General features: G+C 35.6%; 1 protein-coding gene across 2 annotated transcripts; it reads right to left on the bottom strand.

The window, feature by feature from the left end:
- Nucleotides 1–4989: 4989 nt before the first annotated feature.
- LOC139137661 (tumor necrosis factor receptor superfamily member 11B-like) lies at nucleotides 4990–14528 on the bottom strand. Of its 2 annotated transcripts, none has more exons than XM_070705866.1 (10): nucleotides 14239–14528; nucleotides 11937–12030; nucleotides 10866–11138; nucleotides 10114–10207; nucleotides 9816–9916; nucleotides 8930–9153; nucleotides 8068–8266; nucleotides 7628–7710; nucleotides 7060–7137; nucleotides 4990–5912 (listed from the first exon to the last, which is right to left on the bottom strand). In XM_070705866.1, the coding sequence occupies exons 1-6, from the start codon at nucleotides 14296–14298 to the stop codon at nucleotides 9077–9079; spliced, it is 699 nt and encodes a 232-aa protein (XP_070561967.1). In that variant the 5' UTR covers nucleotides 14299–14528; the 3' UTR covers nucleotides 4990–5912; nucleotides 7060–7137; nucleotides 7628–7710; nucleotides 8068–8266; nucleotides 8930–9076. The 2 variants fall into 2 exon arrangements, with proteins under 2 accessions (XP_070561967.1, XP_070561969.1); XM_070705868.1 differs by having other exon boundaries at nucleotides 8930–9150.
- Nucleotides 14529–21871: the final 7343 nt, after the last annotated feature.

Below are 21871 nucleotides of genomic sequence, written 5' to 3'. Positions count from 1 at the left end.
ACAACTCTTGTTTTGTTAGTAGAGAAATAAGCTGATTTTCAGTTGTATCATTTTGGAGATTAATTTTAAACACGATTGGAACTAATTTGGGATAATCGGATGGTGAAGTAATGTCGATTTAATCTAAAAATGTTATCTCATCTGCTTTTCTGTCTACACCACACACTTGTTTTTATGAGTAATTTGCAATATTGCAACATACAGCTATATGGCACCTAAAACTTTTGAGAAATTTGCAAAATATGAAAATCCAATTATCCCAAATTAGTTCAATCGCGTTTTTACTGAAAATGTTTTTTCTTTGTAATTTGTATTTCTGACAGACTAATAAAAGTGTTTTCATCTTCAATATTATCATTGTTACATTGATTGCAGCATCTTTCAGTAATTGGGGTTTTTGAATTTGATCGATACGGTACGCCAGGCAGGGGGATTGTACAATGTCCCAAAATGGTAATGTTTGTTTTGCGACATTTTACATGTAACAAAAATTACTCCGATCCTCGTCCTCCGATCCCGAGGTGTAGCTAGTAAAATTATGCTTGTAATGGTCCGTTCAGTTCGGTATCAATTACGTCTGGGCATGCATAGTCTAGCGGTAGAATGGATATCGATTTTGGTGTAACAATGTGATGCAATACTATAATCAGTATAATACATGTTATACTCGTCTTGTGTGTTCTCCCGGTAATTTCAGCATATAGTGCCAGGCCTGATGATGACGACAACACCCTATCACTTCAGTTCAACAAGTTCCATACTTCGACCGATTCGGAATTTACATGAACACATAAGGCAGTGTTCAAAATTAAAAAAAAAAAAAGAAAAGAAAAAAAGCGGTGAGAGGCTGAAGGAATTGAGGGGAATTCGAAAATGTTGGGGGTAGTGGAGGTGGGAGGTGGTACGGTGGTGGAAGTGGCGCTGCCTATTGGGGAGAGCCGGAACATTTTTCACTTCCCTTATTCCAAGTTTTGGAGGGTAATTCAACGAAAAATGAACAACATGTCAATGTTATCCAATTGTTCTAATGTTAATTATTATTTAACAAAATCTAGAGCCATTTTGTCACATTTCATTACTTTTATCTCGAAAAATCTAAGCGTATGATTTTTTGTTAGGAAACCCAAACAAGTCTGCCAAGTAACGGAGCAGAAGCTGCAACAGTTTTAAATTTTTCTTTTCAATATTTCTGTTCAATATATCAAATACAGTTTTATGCTGTCTCCCTACAGTATGCTGAAACATACAATATTCAGTTTGTCGACAAATCCTACATTTATAGATATGTTTCGGATGATAATTTAGGTCGAGACTGAAAGTCATTTGTCAATGATACAATGCACAGGACACATACACAGGCTATGTGAGCAAGCTGAATACTTAATTTAGACAGATCAACATGCTGTAGGCAGGTGCCGCCAACTGGTAAATTTCATGAATTTCGCAAAATCATCGCAAAACATTTTTTGAAGGCTGATATACGGATTTTTCTTATTTTTGACCTTGACTTAAAATTTGGAGGGGAAAATGAGAGCTGTTCGTAACTGCCCTCCCACTAAATTTGGTTCAAGTCTGTGATTTGTGAATGTTTGAGTGGAGTGAACGCAATGATTTGTATTCTGCTTTCATGTGAAACGCCCGCGCGTGAGTGGACGCGATGAGTCGAGTGAACGCTATACAAGGGAGTTTCACCTGGAATGAATCCGGCAGAAACTAACTCACTATACGGCGCAGACTCAAAGGTAACGCATTTAATTTCTGGGAAAACCTGGCCTGGGCTACAGTCTGCCCGCTAACCGCTCCCCACAGCAATTAAAGCTCCCCGCTGCCCTCTCCCCACTACTAAAACTCCTCATTGCCAACTAGATGCCCACTAGGCAACCCAGATCAACACAAAACCATGCTGGTCGTTAGCAGTATACCTTGGAACATTGCTCCTCTCTAAGTTAGGCGGTTAATTTCTCCTCAAGTTCTATCAACCACGCCGCTTTCCCCTCGCTCTACATATTTTCCGGTGCCCACGAAATGGGCCGACGAAATGAATGGCATACGCGTCGCCACTCGTGGAAATGAATGCATATTTTCTGATCGAACAGTTTAGTATGGAACGCCGACACTATAACTTCTGCTCTTCAATTGTAATATGTTCAGACGCTAATATGTTGTGTATAAAACGTTTATATGTTGTGGATAAACTTTAATATATTGAGCGCAAACCTTAACATGTTGTGTGCAAAACGTTTATATGAGGTGGTTGAACTTTAATAACACGATTGGGACTGATTTGGCATAATTAATGATGAAGTAAGGTTGTTTTAATCTGCAAATGTAAGCTGATCTGCTTTTCTTTTTAAGTTATACACTTGTTTTCATGAGTAATTTGTGCTATCGCAACGTTCAGCTTTATGCAACTAACAATTTTGAGGAATTTGAAAAATATAAAGATCCAATTATCCCAAAAAAGTTCCAATCGTGTTAAATGTATTCAGCGCAGACCTTAATACGTTGTGTATAAAACGTTTATATATTCAGCGCAAAAAATGTCAATTTGTCGTATTAGTTATCAATGTAGCATTTAGTACCAAAGTTGCAAAATCTGTCTTTTTATCCAAAGTCATAACATTTGTGGCTTTTATACTTGAAATCATATCATTCAAGTACCGAATAAAAGTGCTATATTTATGATATAGCAAAGGTGGAACACACACTCAAAGTATGAGAAATAGTAATTCTTTTTAACTTTTCATGCAAGAATTTAAATATACGTTTATAATATACAAGCAAATAACATCTCAGCAACAGGTATACTACTCATTTTTGACCAATGCACTCCGTGCATGCACTCTCAATTGCTGGTGCATGCATGTCGTTAACTGGTCAAAATCTCATATTTTAAGCTTACCCATGGTGGAGGCGGTTTATTGCTGATAAAAGCAAGTTGATTTGATGATATAATTTTGTGAATTTATGAAATTTTTGCGCACCTGTTGATGTATCTATTTACTTCATTCACTATTGTTAACAACCATTTTATTGTCGTTTCATATGTACAAGTGCATATGAACCATTAAAAACAGCATTAACTTTATACTGAGTTTCAATTACAGGCCTGCTACTTTTTGTATTTAAGATGTTTTATTGGTAACAGTTTCTTTAGTAACAGTAACTTAAATTAAAATGAAGTACTTTCTGTTAACCAAAACAAAGAAAAATCTTTAAAAGCTACTGTGGCTTTGAAATAGGGTTTGAATCTTCACATTGTGTAAGCTTAGAATTTAAAAAAAATATATTCCATCATCCAACGGTACTAGCCCATTTACAGGATGAGGTACACATAACCACTACCCCAATGGAGCACTAAGGAGTAAAGTGCCTTGCTCAGGGCACAACACCGAGCTAGAGTCTCGAATTCACCGTCCCCCGACAGTGAATTCGCTACTCTGTGGTTTTGAAATAGGGTTTGAATCTTTATCACATTGTGTAAGCTTAGAATTTACCAAGGTTAGGGTGGACTGAATGGTCATAAATTTATTTCAGGCATATTATATTGTTTAAAATCACATATAACCTGAATTTTGTAGATTTTTGTTGTTTTTCTTCGGTATTTTAAGATGTGTAAATTTGACCTCTGTACATCAATAGTGCATTAGGAATAATTGGGAGGTGGGTGGTTATAGCATCTTTCAGTTGAAGTGTTCATCAACGTATTTTCCATTAGTCTACTAGATACCTGCATGTCAGTTTTAATAGGACGCCATTTTATACAGACCACTAAACCTCGGTTTTTTCTCGAGGGTCTGAGTGCAGACAGGCATATGTAAAGATCACTGACCTTGCACTGAGAATGCCAGGTCACATAATGATTTATTTGTACTCACCTTCGCATACTGCAGCGCTGACTCACACTCCCTCACGATAACCGCTCAGTGTGATTTGATAAAAATTTCTGAGTTGTGAATTAACAAAGTTTTCTTTACCTATCACACTCATCAGCTGTTTGTTGTCTAAAACTTTGTATTGCTTGTTGTTCAATGTGGTACATTAAAGTCTTGTTTACTTGAGGATGAGGAGAACCAAATAGGAATGTCTAACAGTGATTTACCAGTGAGATTATACTGAGTGTTTCTCCTAAAGTATAATTAAGAAGAAACTTGCTGGGGACGGTATAATGGTGCTCAATCATGTAGCTCAAGCTGTTGAATTTGAAATCTGTTCAAACTGACCACGTCAAAAGAGAGTCTATCAGTTTTAACTGCTAAAAATGTTTTGTGCTTTCAATGATGCAGTCAGAAAGGTAGGAATATTGGCCAAGTGAAAAGCATGTCGACTATACAGTGGTAACATTGAGACATCGCGCGCGCACACACACACACAATATATATATATATATATATATATATATATACACAGCTTACGGTAACTGCATATGTATTTATTTACGTGCATATGTCAATCAACATAAAAAAGTCCACAAATGCAGTGCTTAATTACCATCTTAGTATTTGATGTACAGGTGCATCAAGGGTTCGAGATGTGAATTTGTTCAAATAAATGAACATGTCAGTGCCAAAAATATGCAAATGAGGGGAAAAAGGCAAAATCCTGAAAATTGCGTTGTTTAACCATGGGCCAGATTTGGCCCTCGCCTTTGAGAGGGCGCTGCAACCAACACGGTTCATTTTGTTCAAAATTCACGTTTTTGCAGATATTCATTCAAATTTCACTAATATGTTAACGCAAGATTAAAATATTGGTTGGCTTCACCTTTTACCTTGTCAAGTTGTCGTAAGCTTTTTAAATTGATAATTTATGCAAATGTATGCAAAACACCCGATTTCCTAGCTTCTTTTCCCCAATTTCAAGATTTCCCAAGAATTTAACTCTCCTCTGGCTGGGTCAAATTTTCTGACATTTTCACATCATGTTCTTTAAATTGCATTTAAGAAAGCCACTATTTTGTTTGGCAATGAAGTTCTTGAATGAGATGCATTTTAACTTTGCTAATCATGATTTTAATTACTTTTTTAGTGTCAGTCTTTCAACCCGTGCCATTTTAGAATAAAGATAGATAATGCAAAACAATAGTCGTTTTTTCTACATAAACTCTTCTTAATTGAAATATTACATTCCTGAAAATAGCGCCGTTTTTTACTCAAATTAATTTTTTATCATTTATACCAAATTGAGGTTTTTTACCTTAAATGCACACTCACTTAATCCTTCAAGCAAATTACTGCTACAACACTAAACTTAAGATTCTCCGCTTTTTTTTGAAATGTCATCTTTGATGAGAAATATTGCTTTAAAAAACTTTGTAGGCAACATGCAGCTCCAGCTTGAAACTATAGCCCATCGAGTTTCCCGAGGGTCTATGTTTATTCTTCTTACACAATACACAATGGCAAACTACCTCAAAACTTTATTACAGTATCTGATACAACTATACGCGAGGGTGAAATAGCTTGATAGTAAATATTAAACTAACTGACAATACCAGAATTTAGAACTACAAAGTTTGTATATTTCAAATCCGGGAAAAAGAGTTTAAAATACGATCAGCTTTGGTAAGCAATTCAGTCCAGTCAGCTTTTTGTAACTCATATCATACTGATTCAGCTCTTACTTGGAGATATTCCTGAAATGTAGATTTCCACAATAATTCCATGATTACTTGAAAAAGAGACACATTGCGTTTTCAATGATGGCTGTAAGTTTGAGAAAAATTTGTCACTTTGGTGATTTATTACAATATTAGCAGCAGTCATCCAAAATTTGAGCGACCTTAGTATTTACTGTGTCCACATCAAAGTCTGAATCATCTCTGTGTCCTGAATTACTACAAGAATCATCTGGAAGGAGTGGATATCTCTGTTCACTCAACTCAATTTCACTGACTGCGTAGGTGACCTGTTCTGCAAGGAAGAAGAGACATGCATGAAAGCATTATCCCATCGCAAGATAGTGTAACGTGCACTGTCATTAACAAATATGAGTTTTTTGACATTCAATATTGTGATTTCCTATTCCTTAATTGTCACAATTACATTTGTGTTATAGACCTGGAATCATAATTTTCAGGCACCATGTAGTGATGATTAACTGAGTTTATCTCCACTTAATTACTCCTGACTTGTATCTGAAATCGCAACCAATTAAAGCCCCACTAGCTGTAACTCTTGAAATTTGTTGACCTCAAAATGTCTTCCTATTCTCTCCTGATTTTCTCTGAATTCTACCCTCTGAAGGGATATGGGCTTTTATTGCATTAGGAAACCATTCCTTTACAAAACATTTGACAAGTAAATTCAAATTTTAATGGTCATTTTGATTTCCTGGCATTTTCAAAAATTGGTAATATTACAAAGGAAACAGAACACACAATGTCACAGTTGAAAACATTCATCCCTATGCATTACATTGGACTACTCTGTGTAGTTTATGTGAAGATTTCAGTGCAGATATGCACAGTATCCATGGTTTTTGCTTTTCAGCACGGGGCAGCAAATTTATTGTTTTGGCAAACGTTTAATCACAGTGTAATCTTTATCTTGTTCAGAATTGCATATACAGTCCCAGCGGGTAGTTAATAATGCGTGTATATACGCACATCTAAAGTAGTACATTCTCACAAACTTATTTTAGCTTAAACGTAAAATCATAAAAATAATGCTAAAAGATACAGTTAGTGGGGCTTTAAATGTAAACTTTGTCCATAATTTCAGAGAAATGCAATAGTCATTTTCAGAAGTGCTTGATGTGTTAGTTTGGTATTTGTAATGCAAAGCATGTATTTCATAGTCATAACGTACGAAGAGACACAATCCTTTATTGAGGATTTGAAAGCGACAACATTGGTAGGCAGTACTTAGACCTAAACATCTTGTACAACTTTTATATATTTTGTTTACCGAAGATTCTCCTTGTTTTATGGGTCTGAATATGAACTGCATACGCTATTGTCCGGTCTGTCAATTATAATTATGATAATGACCAGAGTTTTAAGAATATCATTGTTGTGATTGTTGATACTGGCTTGACATTCAATATTGTGATACTTACTTTCATGCAAGTCATTAATGTTCTCTTTTGGGTCTTCTGTGCATTTTTCAGCCCTTACCAACAAGCTGTCGTCATTGTCTGCAAAGGAAGTTGAAAATTAGAATGTGACCGTGATTATGCCACGAGATTTAATAGTGTCCCATTCAGGGTGGAAGCTTACAACCCAGGCTTACATTCAAGGAAAGATTTCAACAACAGTCTTGCGACCTGTTCCACATATTACCGGCGGCTGGATTAAGTGTAGAACTCTTTGCCAAAAGATTTATCAGTAATCAGGGATAATGTAACAGCAGTGTCAGTTCCAAATGGACGGCATTCAATGTCTACTTAAATAAAACTTAGACACTGATTAAAACTTCAAAGGTATATCGTTATGCGATTTTAAAGCTGATATATCAAAACAAGATAGGCTGAGATGAAATGGTATAGTTGCATCGAACATTGGAATAAGACAAACAGGCACACACACACACGTGTGTGTGTCTGTGGTGTATTGTGTCTGTGTGTAGAGAGAATAAAAGAGACAACACAGGGCGAGAGGGAGAGATATTTGCTCGACAACGTTTACCTTCCAGGTCACGATCAACAACCGTTCTGCACGACCTTTGCCCGGATTCTTCACCATCTAATGAACACCTTTCTGACGGATGCCTAACATTAAATTCAGATCGGATTCACAGTCATAAAAGATCGTCAAAGTATAAAAACACGGTTACTAAGCATAATAGATTTGGAACTTTTGAAAACTTTGATCTCTTTGTAAAGGCGTATTATGTTGAATATTTGTTCTCGAAGCATTTTCAAAAATGTAGAAAATCGCTAATGCATGCTAAAAGTAATACGTGCAGTGTGAATGCTTCACTGAAAGCTGATTGTCAACGATATAGGATGTAAAATTGTTCAGAAGAATAGTACGTTTAAGAGGCAACCTTTTTTTAAAACCCTTGAAGTATAAAGAGCCGCATATAACACTCTGTTCACACACGAACATGGTTAGCTACTATTGACCTTTTGCAAGACGAATTACATCTGTGTGGTCCATTGGCCATTGTTGTGACGTTGACATTGATATTAACATCGTTCTCAATTAGTGGCCGTTGATGTGGTTCACCGTTTGGTTCACTGTTAAGTTGGCCATCCACTTTTCGGACAGGTCCATAGTAACCGACAGATCCATAGCACCGATCGCCATTTGGCCCACCATGACCTGCAATAGCATCGTGATATCTTATGAGACCATGCGTTGCACGATTACAATACGTTTTTGCCGAACAATAATGTTATAACTGAATTCTTTAAGAGCATTTAACCTTTCTGCTGACACAGCACAAATTTAAGCAGCTTTGAACGTCGTCAGTAAGATCAAATACCTGACAATTTCAGGGCACTTGATTTCAAACTCTCGCTACCACCATTCTCATGATGTTAGGTCGTTGGTAGTGATACTGTGGCAAGAGAGAGCGCATGTTTTGCTCTCACTGCAGTTTTCCATATGACCCTTTTAGAAAAGATTTATTTAGCATACATCCTAAAAGCCGTAGGAAGAGAGTAAAGACATTTATTGCAGACGTACTTCGTCTTATTTTATTGGAACTGATTTTTGGACATCAATTTCTAGCACGAAAAAACTAAGAGAGTTTTCAGTTCATATAGTGTGAATTGCAGTATGAACATGTGACCATGAATAGAGTCTGAATGTATATTTTGATTGCGACAATATGTTAATTCGATATATTGTCGATAATCAGGAGGGCTGACGAACTTTTTCTCGAACGGCCTACAAGATGGTTGTTATGGTTATGGGGTTTCTACAGGGGCGATCTAAATTGCCATAACAGAATAATATTATTTATTAAGAGAACATAAATACCATTTTTCGCGGATTCCCGTCTTCTATAAGTACATATAGCCACCGGTGTGGCAATGATAGCAATACATATTACAGTTGCCAAAATGTATACGACAGGTGATCCAAAACTCAGTCGACTTTTAGTGCCGAAGGCTTTATCTCCTCGATCTACTTCGGAATGTATGTCAGTAAAGATTTCTCCACCAGGTCGTGTTGGAAAACAACTTCGTTGAACGGCACAGCTGCTGAAAAATTTATTTGATCGTTCACATTTAAAATAATTACATAGTGTGATGCATTAGGTCTTGAACTACCAGTAATATGGAAAGCACTAACAAATAATTGATATGTTTTTTTTAAGTATCCAGATAATCTTGGCGATTGTTTTTGGCGACTTTTAGCGAATTCTATATTTTTTCACTTGAAACTCAGTTTGAAATTTTATGATTTCGATTAAATTAAGAAATATGTAACTGTGACATTTACTTAGTACTAATGTACATATTTGGTGAAACATGCTTACAGGCCAAAGGTTGTAGGAATTTGTTTAATCAATGTATGTTAAGATGACTGTTATTTCTGTCTTGTCTCCGTACCACATAGATCACACCACAGAGGTCTCCTTAAAAATTCTACAGCCCAGCGATGTGGGCAGGGAATCAAATCTCAGTCAGGAAATCTTTTCCTTGGAAGTATCACTGATGTGATTCTGCATTAAACAAATTTCATGGTGGATAAAGCTTAGCAAAATTAAGCTTGCATGAAATCGAGAAGAGCACACTTCATTCAGTACTCTAGGTATCAGCTAAACACGAGCATCATGTATTTCATTACTTGACATAAATGCGTTTGCAAGTCTTAGGTCTTTTTTATATCAAAAACACAAATTTTTAAGCAAATTACTTACAGATTCCGATGGTTCTAGATTCATTATCAGGATCTGCGTCACAAGTAGTATCACGTATTCTAGACCCCTTCCTAACTGTCTTCCGGCCATATTCTTCACATCTTAACATTCCGAGTAAACAATATATTCACCGGTTAAAATAATGTGTTAGAATTGCGCATGAAGTGTTATCATATAATCAATGCAAATGAAAAGTTGTACGAAGAGACAAACCAAGAAGTAACATCACTAGATTTCCTTGAGAACATGTGTAACACTTTACTTTATATCCAAAAAATGATGTTTAGAACAATCATACCTGGTGTGAAGTTGGCACTCAGTTGACCAGTCCTCTGTTACAGAGAAAGTGCCACTGGGACATTCCTCACAGTGAACATTGTGTGTCGAGTTACCTTATTTGGACAATTAGAAAGAGAGAAACTTGAAGTTATATATATTTCATCTAGAATGTGTAGACATCTTAAGCGACTTTGCAAAGACTTTACCAAGCAGTCCACAAAACAAACGTAGAAAGGTTCGACATACCTGGCATTTTTGTGGTCTCATTAGCGGGCATAGAAATTTCATTCTTTATCTAAGTGGGCAACATGAAAAGGCCAAGCCATGCAAATTTAAGAATGTTGATTGGAAACAAAACATAGGCAAAGAGTCAATGATTAGGGTCCTATACACGAATGGGGAGGGGGCTGGTTGGTTAAGGAGTTTTGTGGGTAGGTTGGCAGTGGAGATGTTTCATGTGAAAAAAAACTTGAAGGTAAGGGATGGTGCAGTTTTCCAAGTGTTAGCGGAAACAGAATTGCAAAAAAAGTTTTACTTTCCCATCTCAACTTATATGTCGCTTGAAATACTGTAACTTTGGCATATTCACAGGTAAAACATAAATGGTTACAGTTTCTCGAAATCATGTGGTTGGCTACCCCTAACTTTAAGCTACAATTGAAAACAAAAATGTAAGAAGGGGAATCTCTTCAGTAGGAGCAACGTTTTTAATCGATTCTTGAATAATTTTGCTGAAAGAAAATCATAGAAAGCTTATTTTATAATTCTCACCTGGTATAAGTACTCCTTCACCTATTCCACACTTTCTCCAAGGGACACAGTCTCCAGACACGGAGAGGTACGTGTGGCCAATGCACTGACAGGTAGTGTCTTTGGTCCTTGTGCCGGGTCTTAAAATCTTAGCATTGAATGTACACGGTCTGTGAGGGAAACACTGTCTTAGCGTGTTAAACGCCTCTGTAAAGGTCCCTTCTTTACACGGAGCACAGTAGATTTCACGCGACGGACAATTTGTTGAGATCTTTGCCACTGCCATATGGTAACCTACAAAATAATAATAGTGTGACCTTGTAATATGGCATAGCTAAATTTAGAGACAACTTAGTATAAATGTAGTGAATAGAATCGCTGAATATAGTTAAGTTACAAGGGGGCAATATATTTAACTTTTAATGTATTTCAAAATGAGTTGTTCGTTTAATCTTATTCTCCCACCCTAAGTATTAATGTTGACACGATGTGATAGTGGAACTCTCCTCAAGAATTGTACATTTCAAGATGGAACTTAAATAATGAAAAATACGACACAATTTACTAATGGTGGAGATTTCAAATCATCATCAGAGACCATACAGATACTTGTGGAGGAATTAACACTAAATATGTGTATTAATGTTTGTGGGCAAAAGCTTGACCGAAAACGAGAATTTTTAAAAGTCTTCTATCTATCATTTTTTGAAAAATTAATTGTAATCATGCTTGCTTCAGGTTGTATGAGCCTTGAAAGTAAAGGACAATTTTGCTCAAACTTTCCTCAATAAAACTTTCGACCACTCTTTTATTTAATCAAAAATATAAATCAGGGATTACCTTGCAAAGTATTTTACAAGAGTAACAAATAACCTAACATTACTTATATTTGAAAATATTCAAATCGCCATCACACCTGCGTCAACTCAATGTGCAAAACATAATTTTCGAAAATCAAGACGGTAATTTTTTTTTCAACTCACAAGAGCTTTAAAATGAACCCCTCATGTCGTAGACCAGAAGAGCATGGGAACAATTTGATCGTCCGAATATCTAATCCCGAGGCGCATACTACCTTAAGGCCACACTCACCTGCAGGACATTGCGTGTTATTATAGCACATAGATGTTTCTACAATGTCAGGGATCGGCAACGCAATCGGCAGTATGACGTAAGTCATGAAAACCTGAAAAAACATGTAAACAATCAGAAGTCAACCATTATTTTTGTGAGACAAAACATGCAGACTTGTAGAAGAGAAATGCTATTTATTTTCACATGCCATTTAAGACGCGAGATCATTGATTCACATTTACCTCGACACCTATAATGCTCCTATAGTCTTCACAGATTGAAGAAAATCGTCCGAGGTTGAGAAGCTTTTTTTTGGTTTAAGATTTAGCTCATTAAATTTCCATTCAATGTAAAAGCGGAAAGTTGAAAAAAAATCAAACGAAGTCAAATCATTATTAAACACCGCATCCGGCACTCGTCATTCATCTTATAAATTTAAATACGTGAGGTTTAAAAATTAAACAAGTTTGTTGAACTTTGTGCATGTTAGGTCATTCATTATTCATGAACTGAAGCAAAGGCCCACATGGTGGGATCTCGGTACTGAATCCAAGCGTCAAGTAATGTACTAACTAGTTATATCATGTTCTCTTTGTTGTATATGAAAATACTGTAGCATCTTCGAAATAATGTGACGATTTCACTGCTAAACCGTATACGGGTATTCTAGCGATGTTGGTATGGTTACGGGATAAGCATAAGTATGACATCATTGTCGGTGATGTCACCGTGAGGTGTTATTGTTCTCTTGTTGTTTATACAAGGACAAGCATGTCATTTTGAACATGTAATTACAAGAGCGAGTTAAATAATTTTTGTCATGATGTGTTAAGGACACTTAATTTATATTGTAATTTACCTAATGTAGGCGTTGCTGGCAAAATGTAAATCGTAGTTAATACTCAAGGTTTAGTAAGTTTTCTCCGTCGGTCATTTTACTCTCTTGGAATTTGTTCATGTCCACCTAAAACGACCATATTAATATGAATTACAGATTCATCAATTATGATCTAATCATTATATTTAAGAAGCACAAAGTTTAGTCGGACCAGAAATTGACGAGAAATATCACTCAACAGTTAATATATATATAACAATACTTTTAAGTACGAGTCAAGAGAAAACCTAAAATGGCGGACTATTGGAATTTTCCATCACATGATGGTGTACGTGGTAATGTTATCAGGGGTAAAGTGAGGGTATCAATCGTTTTGACTTTGAAACGATGACTAATCTTTGAATATTTCGAGTGTTTCTATTGTTCCCTTCGTTTTCTATGGAATTCTTCTCTTCAAACTACTGTAGAAAATAAGACCAGCAGGTACAAGTACGTATAGAATTGCTCATGAATCTATGACTCATAGCCAACCCTATCGTATACTGTGGTTAATAACTGCCTACAAGTACCAGGGCATCTATAGTTTTGACTAGGCAGGTTATTTATTTAAATCTTACCTTCCCAGAGGTTAAGATGTACATAATTTCAGACATTGTTTGCAGTGCTCAAAGGAGAGATATAACATGTCTGCAGTTTGTCAGACATAATTATCAAGGCATGTACCTATTTTGCCCGGACAGCTAGCCCTTCAAAGTTACCTGCCCGGATGTCCACTTGTATTTTTTTTAATTCCTGTACCGATTTGTGTGGTTTGTGGAAACAAAATCATAGATATAGCTTTTTTTCGGAATCTCATAAATTTCATAACCGGACTTCGGAGAGCTAGCCGTCTACCTGTCAAGAATGTTTTAATCTTTGTCGAGCATATAGCGCCACGGGCCAAATTTTAGATGTAACACCCGCTCATTTACTTTGGGTCCTCTCATTTATTTATTGCTGAGTCAGCACAGTCATCAGAGGAAAAGAATAAAAATGTGTTGCAGCACGGTTACTACAAATAAATGAAGCAAAAATACGGCGAAATGTTATTGTACATTTAATTTATTTTTGAATCAAACTTAACGTTATCGTAGCGGGTGTTATATGAAGTCATCGTTTTAGACCGTTTTAAAGTTTAGAAAAAATAAATTTGGACATCATATGTGTCCCTTTTAACTGACACTGCAGCAAGGTAGTAGAAACTGCTCGAAGTCATTAGAGAGGTTTTGTTATATCCGCGAAACTACATACAAACACCGTTTGAGCAAACAACACTGGACGTTACGACGCGCCCTGTACAGGAGTAGGCCCTACAACCAAGATTGCAGATACACCGAGCACAGATACTGATCATTCGTCGAAAGTTTTATAGAGTTACCGGGAGATTGAAAAGAAGTTAAAAAAATGGCATAAATAGATGACGACATCGTCGTATTGACTTACCGCAAACTGGAAAAAGTTCGCTTCTTTCATTCTTTCACAATGAAACGTCCGGCGTGCCATCGATTTACAAGTCGCACGTTCGATTGAGAACACTTAAAATTTATACCCAATATGAAAGTCACAGCCAGATAACTGTATCCCGCTTTTTTGTGGCAAATAATAGCAGAGATCTTGCTTGAGGTCTACATATCAGGATACCTCCCGCACAAGAAGATGGAACTGAATACTTCATTCGTTAACGTTGCTAGCTGTTAGGTATGGGTTTCGTCTACGAGTGCGACCAAGTCATGAATGACATCATGGGTATTATTGTATATATCTTTATACTAGTATATTAGCTTTTTTCAAATCATGTGATTGAGTGGGCTGTGCTACAGTAGTGCCAAACTTCGACCTTACAGTCGCTTGATAATTCTGATAAAAAGAAGAATTTGTCCTTGGAAATATCACCAAAGTTCATAACGTCAGCATCGAATCATCAGTATCATTTTTCTAGTGTGAATATAGTTTAGTTTTTGTACGTCAATGGCAATGCTTCTATTCAGATCTCGTTCGTCCCTAGAATTTCCTTCGCATATGCAAATTAAAATAGGCGTGCTCAAAATTTTCGTCTCCATATTAAAACAAATGTGACACTTTCGATCACTCAGATTAAAAGTTCTACTAACAAGCCTTCGTGGAACACTTTAGGCGTGTTGCTTACAATATTTGAAAACATCTAATTTCCGGTGAGATTTCAGTAAGAAGTCCCCTTTTGGCAAATTTAACTTTTGACCCCATCCCACTGAACCACAGTTACTCTACTCCAACTTTGTGTGTTTCAGTCCAACTCTGTTCTACGTCAGAATGTCACTTTGCTACATAATATTATTTTTGTCCAATTTTTGTCGCCCTTGTCTGACTGTATTAAACATTATAGTGATTATTTTCCCTTTGTCATTTAGACTTGCGCCAAGTCTGTGGGCATATAAAATACAAAACAGTACGTTGAAGAAATTTACCCTGGTTTTTGGCCATTAAAAGTTGATATGCGAGCAGGAAGAAGCTGTTTGTGTTTCAACAAGACCAGCAACCAGATATCAGCTCCCTGAGATTATACTTACACACAGACCAACTGAAAATCTTTTTAATCTTTTATTGAAAACATGCAAAAATGACAAAGAAATATTGAATGATATCAACTGACTTAAAAATCTAAAAAGAAATATTAACTGCCCTGGCTAGGAGACAAAGCCTTAAGGCTTGGATAGTTGTCAACTGATATTATGGCTACACCTTACCCTCTACTGTGCACAAGAAAATATATAGAATCTGCATGTGCATGTACAAAACCTATCCATCGAAATGACTTAACAGAACTGTAGTAAGATTGACAAGTTAATTTTGGTCTTCACAATTAAGAGTTCAAATGTAGACAATAACAGCGTATTTTACATACATAGACACTGTGTTGACAAGCTAAATCATTGTGTTTTAACATGATTTGTCAAGTAGCAAAAAGAACTTGCTATTCATGCACACAAACAGTGAAAACAATTCTTAAAAGTTACAGATACTGGCCCTTTTTAGTCTTTGAGATGCTCTGCATCATCAACATCCCCACAAGCAAATGAAAGTGAACTGGAGGATGAAAGAAATGTGGTAAACCATAATTGGCAAATGTTCATAGCATTGACAGTGGATATAAGTGTGCTTATCAAATTAATACAGCATTGTATTCAAAACATCTGCACACAGATGAGAAACTGTGACTTCATCCCTTGAACCTACTCATATGAAAATTTCCATGCAATCTAAAGTTCTGTCTGATCTCTACAAAGTTAGTAGTAACCAGGAAACCATGCACTCTACACCTTCCAAAGATAATTCTCCCTGTGAGAATACATTTTGACAAGCTTCAACCCATCATCATTTTTATTTTCAATATTTGTGTTTCTCTTCCATCTCCTTAGAGGTCAATACCCTGGTGCTATGATGTCTATTTGTGGTCCAATATTGACAGTTTATCATTAATTATTCTCTTAGTAAAAACTTCACACACAAAAAACTATGGCCTTGCTTGGACAACTACCATTAGATCTGCCTATATATTCCTGTACAATATTTGTTAGGCACATGTGAGAAAAATACAATATCAAAGTGCTATTGCAAAATTTAAAATCATCACATTTGTGTTCATCTAAAATTGACATACATAGAAATAGAACTACATACCAGCATTCATCTGTTTCATTCATTCACACCTTTTCATTGAATTTTAAAGCAATTGACAAGTGAAGAGAGGTAGACAGTTCATTTCCCACTTTAATGTATAAAAAGATATAGCCCCGCTATAAACACAGACATTCATCAATACCTAAGCCAGCATAGAAAACTGCCATCTATGCCCGTAAAAATGGCAAAAATTGCCCCAAAAATACAAAATTGCAGATTTCATCATTATTTTGATGCATTACAAATGAGATAACCCCTAAGAACTGTGTACCAAATATCAAAGCTATCAAATGACTAGTTTTTGAGAGACAAATGTTTTCATCGAAATTGGCAAAATATTGCCCAAAAATTACAAAATTGCGATTTCATAATAATTTTGATATATCAAGTTCACTTCATGACTACAAACCTGTATACCAAATATCAAAGCTGTCAGACAAGCATTTTGATGAAATAACCTTTTGACCAAAAATGACAAAAAATTCTTTAAAAATACAAATTTGCATATTTCATCACAATGTGAACAAATCTAAGTAAGGTTATCCCTAGGGACCTGTATACCAAATATCAAAGCTGTCTGACCAGCGGTTATGAAGAAGATTTTTTACCAAAAACAACTTTTTTGAGCTAATTTGCATATTTTCAACAATATAAAAAAAAAGTCTCTCAAAATCATATTTTTCATCTTCACAACAAATATCAAATCTGTAAGTACTGCGGTTCTCAAGATATTTGAGTGGAAGGACATCCTCGCAAACAAACATATCAATTCCTATTTATTACCAAAAATACATATAATGTACAGGTGTAGTATGACACTAACATTAGTGAACACACTACAACTCCTTGGAAAATGTGGAAATGCCCTACATGAACATGAAAAGTGAAGTCAATTCAGTCGAAACGGAAACCTTACACATTGTATTTCCTGCACCTTTATCTCCAAATTTTGTTAGAACCCATGGCACTCGGATTGCAAAGTTTAGTAATGAATTTGGCATAATTTCTACTTAACCCAGTTTTAACGAGACCTGTTATTACTTTCTGATGAACGTTACCAAGGCTACCTATAATTAGTACGATGATCTCGGAGCGAAATCCCAAGCTATTGATTTCAAGCGTAAGAGGATAATACTTATCAAAGTTTGACTGGTAACATCTTGAGACATGTGCATCAAAATTAGGGACAGCTATTTCTGCGAGTGTTGCTTGTCTGTTTGCTTTGTCAATAATAACAATGTCTGGCCTTGTGTGTGGATGTTGAAATGTTTGTTAAACATTATCTTTGAACAGCTTGTGAGTAAGTACTTTGTCTTTAAATAATTATTTGTTTTGCTTACATTCTGACACCCTTTGATAAAGTAAATCAATTATTCTGTTATGGCTAAGCTGATATAATTGCTTAAATTTAGTGCATCCGTTTAAAACATGGGAAACAGTTTCAGGGGGTGATTACAGATTTTACACGATTTGCTGTAACTGTCTGGATTTGTAGATAACAAACTTTCACACTGCAGAAGTTGCAATCGACCTCCTCGCTACAAAAGATACATACATACATACATACATACATACATACATACAGACTGACATACATACATACATACAGACTGACGCCGGACAGATACCCATCCCAATAACTTCTATAGACTGTAGTCTATAGTAGCTAAAACATGCATTTATAAAATCAAAAATACACTATCTCTAAAGTCTCTCCTAAACTATACCCATTACTGATTTAAATATTATTGTAAAAATTCATAGGTCACATGACTGGGGTCAAGTGAGAAACAGAAGACAATCCCATTCATTGATCTGGGACAAGACATAAAGGCAAAACAAAGAATCTTTTGGCAACATGTCTGTCATGAAAAAAATAGGTGATGCCCACAACTCACATAGAGTATATATTCTGAAATGATCAAAGTTCCTTTGCCAGGCAGGAATCCTTGGTAAGATGGGCACATTTCTGATGAGGCAAGAAGGTGAGACTGCAGTGCTCAGGAAATAGCCGTACATTTTGGATCTCTATAGCTGTACTTGAAGCATTTGAACTCTCCCGAGGCCAACATCCATCATTGGTAATCATGACAAGGGTTCATTGTACATGCAATGTCACTCACACAAACAGCTTGGATGGCAGTAAACAACGTCTTCCAGGAAAAGTTTCAAGCCTGATACGAACTGACATTATACCACGGCTAACTAAGTTCACAAGTGTTTGCAGACATACTTGTAATTTTCCATCCTCTTGATATGGATCATTGTAAACAATAAACAAAACAGGTGCTGCTCTCTTTATGCAGAGCTGAAGTAAATCCTCTCTCCCACTTCATAAGTTTCTTTGCAACATGCCTGTCCTGTGTGCTGTCTTTATAACAAACACTCAGCACTGACACAAAAGTTCAATATCCTCTCAGATGCTCACTTTCATAATGCCCAATAAATGCATAATGAGCGTTATTTGAAAATGTAAATTCACTTATAATGAGTAATTATCAATGCAGAATATTCACAAACCAAAGCAGTACATTGTGTAAAGATTTTGTGAGATAAACTCAACTGTTTCACTTGCTGTACTTTTCGGCAAATATGGAAGTCTTTCCCTACAAGGAGATGTTACGAATAACACTGCTCTAACAACAACATGCTGTAAATATGGAAACTTTTAAAACTATTGCTAGTTAATTATTACTTGATAAATGTAAAGTGTCTCTGACAATGGAAATAAGTTTTTTTCACCCTACAAGAGTTTCAGAGACAAACCTTTTAAAGCTTAAATAATTTGAAACTCTGTTCTCAGACTGATACTTTCTATTAATTCCTTCAAAGCAACAATGTAAAATTGGTGAAAAAGTGAGGTTGTTCTCTAAGAAATTCAGGCAAGTTTAGCACTAAATTTTGTCAACTCCTTAAAATGCCCAAATAGATATAATGGTATGAACCTTTGCTAATTTGCACTTCAAATTATACCCTTTCTCAAATACAAGGTTCTTAATTGGTGGGATCAACATCAAAATGAGATACATGATACATGTTACCTCAAATTAGGATTTGGTTTCAGTGCTCATGTGATTTATGGGTTGTTCATTTGGCTATTTAGAACAGTACTATAATGCACACATTTACTATTTTTCAATATAAAATTCATTTATAATTTTAAATAATTATTGAATCATGACTGTAAAACTATTTCTTCCCATGCCTACCAAACTTCCTAGTTCTTGAGGAGCCTAAAGACATTTCTCTGGCAAGAAACTCATGCATAAGAACTGAGCTGAGTTGTTTTGGATCACATAGCAGCTTAATAAAACGATGGCATAGATGTGTTTTAATCTCTATCAATGAGTTGTCTCCCTGAAAATAACCATGCAAAACTTGAATCACACACCAGATATTCCAGTTTAATATTGAGTTATGTTTGAAAAGTATTTTTTGTGATTTGTTTTCCGAGAAAAAGCGATCTAAATACTTGATAGGTTTTACTCAAATACTGAAACACGTCTACATATTGTTACTATGACATTAAAAATAGTGACAATGTCACTGGTCGCTCCCATATAGTTATCAAAACAAGCTAAAATCAAGCTAAAGATTTTTTTATCACAAATAGAAACAATTCCCCCAATAAAATAAAATTATGCAAATTTCACCAGAATTTGATCAAATCTTACTGACGTCACCCGTAAAAACCTCTACACTAAGTTTCAACTCAATCGGACGTGTGGTTTCAGAGAAAAAAAAAATTTTGATCAAAAATGAAAAAAATAGCCCAAAAATGCAAATATGCAAATTTCACCACGATTTGCCCAGATTTGGGAAAGGTCACTCCTATGCACTTCCATACCAAGTTTCAAATCAATCAGACTTGTGGTTTCAGAGAAGAAGATTTTTTGACCAAAAAGGGAGAAAATTACAAAAAAATTCATGAAAAATAGCAAGTCCAAGATACTGACCCAAGATGTGCACAATCATTTCAGGTCAGCCCAAAGTACTTACATGCTAATTTTTCATCTAATCTGCTCAGTGGCTATTGAGATTTTCAATAAAATGTAAACTTGTAAACATATATACATATGGCTATGGGAGCTAACAAGCGACCCAATGGTCGACAGAGCTCTGCTGTGTTATGAAGAGAGCAACGTTTTGTGACATATGTATTGATGAAGGTTGAGATCTTTGATAGCTCATTTCAGGATGGCCTGACCTAAAATGGCAAAATTAGCTGCAAAATACAAAATTGATGATTTCATCATAATTATGTATAAAATGTATACCAAATATCAAAGCTATCACATGAGTAACTTTTGAGAAACAAATATTTTGACCAAAACGGCAAAAACTGACCAAAAATACAAAAATTGAAGATTTCATCAAATTTCACTATATCACACTAAGAGACCCCCAGGAACCTGTATACCAATTATCAAAGGCATCAGACAAGTAGTTTTTGAGAAACACATTTTTTGACCAAAAATGGCAAAAATTGCACCAAAAATACAAAATTGCAGATTTCATCATATATTCTGTATATCATATTTAGTTTATCTGTAGGAACCTGTATACCAAATATCAAAGCTGTCAGACGAGCAGTTTTGATGAAATAAATTTTTGACCAAAAATGACAAAAAAATTCCTTAAAAATACAGATTTGCTTATTTCATCACAATTTGAACAAATCCAAGTTGGGTTATCCCTAGGGACCTGTATACCAAATATCAAAGCTGTCTGACCAGCGGTTATGAAGAAGAAGATTTTTTACCAAAAACGCCTTTTTGGCACTAATTTGCATATTTTCAACGATATCAAAAAATAAAAAAAAGCACAATCATTTCAGGTCAGCCCAAAGTACTTACATGCTAATTTTTCATGTAATCTGCTCAGTGGTTATTGAGATTTTCAATTTTGACTGTTTTTACATTTTTTCACTTAATTTGCATATTTTTGGCAATGACAACTTCATTTGAACAAAATCTCATCTACAGCCCATCATCCATGTACACACCAAATATCAAGATGAAATGTGCAGCGGTTTTGGAGTTTTTGATGTTGACGGACAGACATACAGACATACATACATACAGACATTTCCCTAGCCTATAAGAATAGCTTCCATTGCCATATATACATATGGCTATGGGAGCTAAAATGGTTCTGTATGTGAGTGGAAATATAGACAAACCAGCTTAAAAATTAAAAAAAAAAGATTTGTGTTTGTTTTTACCTTCTTGGACTTTACAGAAAAATGATATGTCTAACTACTGTTGATAACATTTTGTCTCTGTGAATGCACATTTAGATATGTTGGCTAAACTTCTAAATCAATTTGATTTGAGTTAGGGAAAAGGTCATTTTCAAACAGGCCGGTACCGCCGGATACCTCCCGCGGTATACCTCTGCCTCGCTTCCCGCCAGGATT

The sequence above is a fragment of the Ptychodera flava genome, chromosome 7 (assembly GCF_041260155.1).
Source record: "Ptychodera flava strain L36383 chromosome 7, AS_Pfla_20210202, whole genome shotgun sequence".
NCBI classification, from domain to species: domain Eukaryota; kingdom Metazoa; phylum Hemichordata; class Enteropneusta; family Ptychoderidae; genus Ptychodera; species Ptychodera flava.
This window is presented reverse-complemented; position numbering and strand designations above follow the sequence as displayed.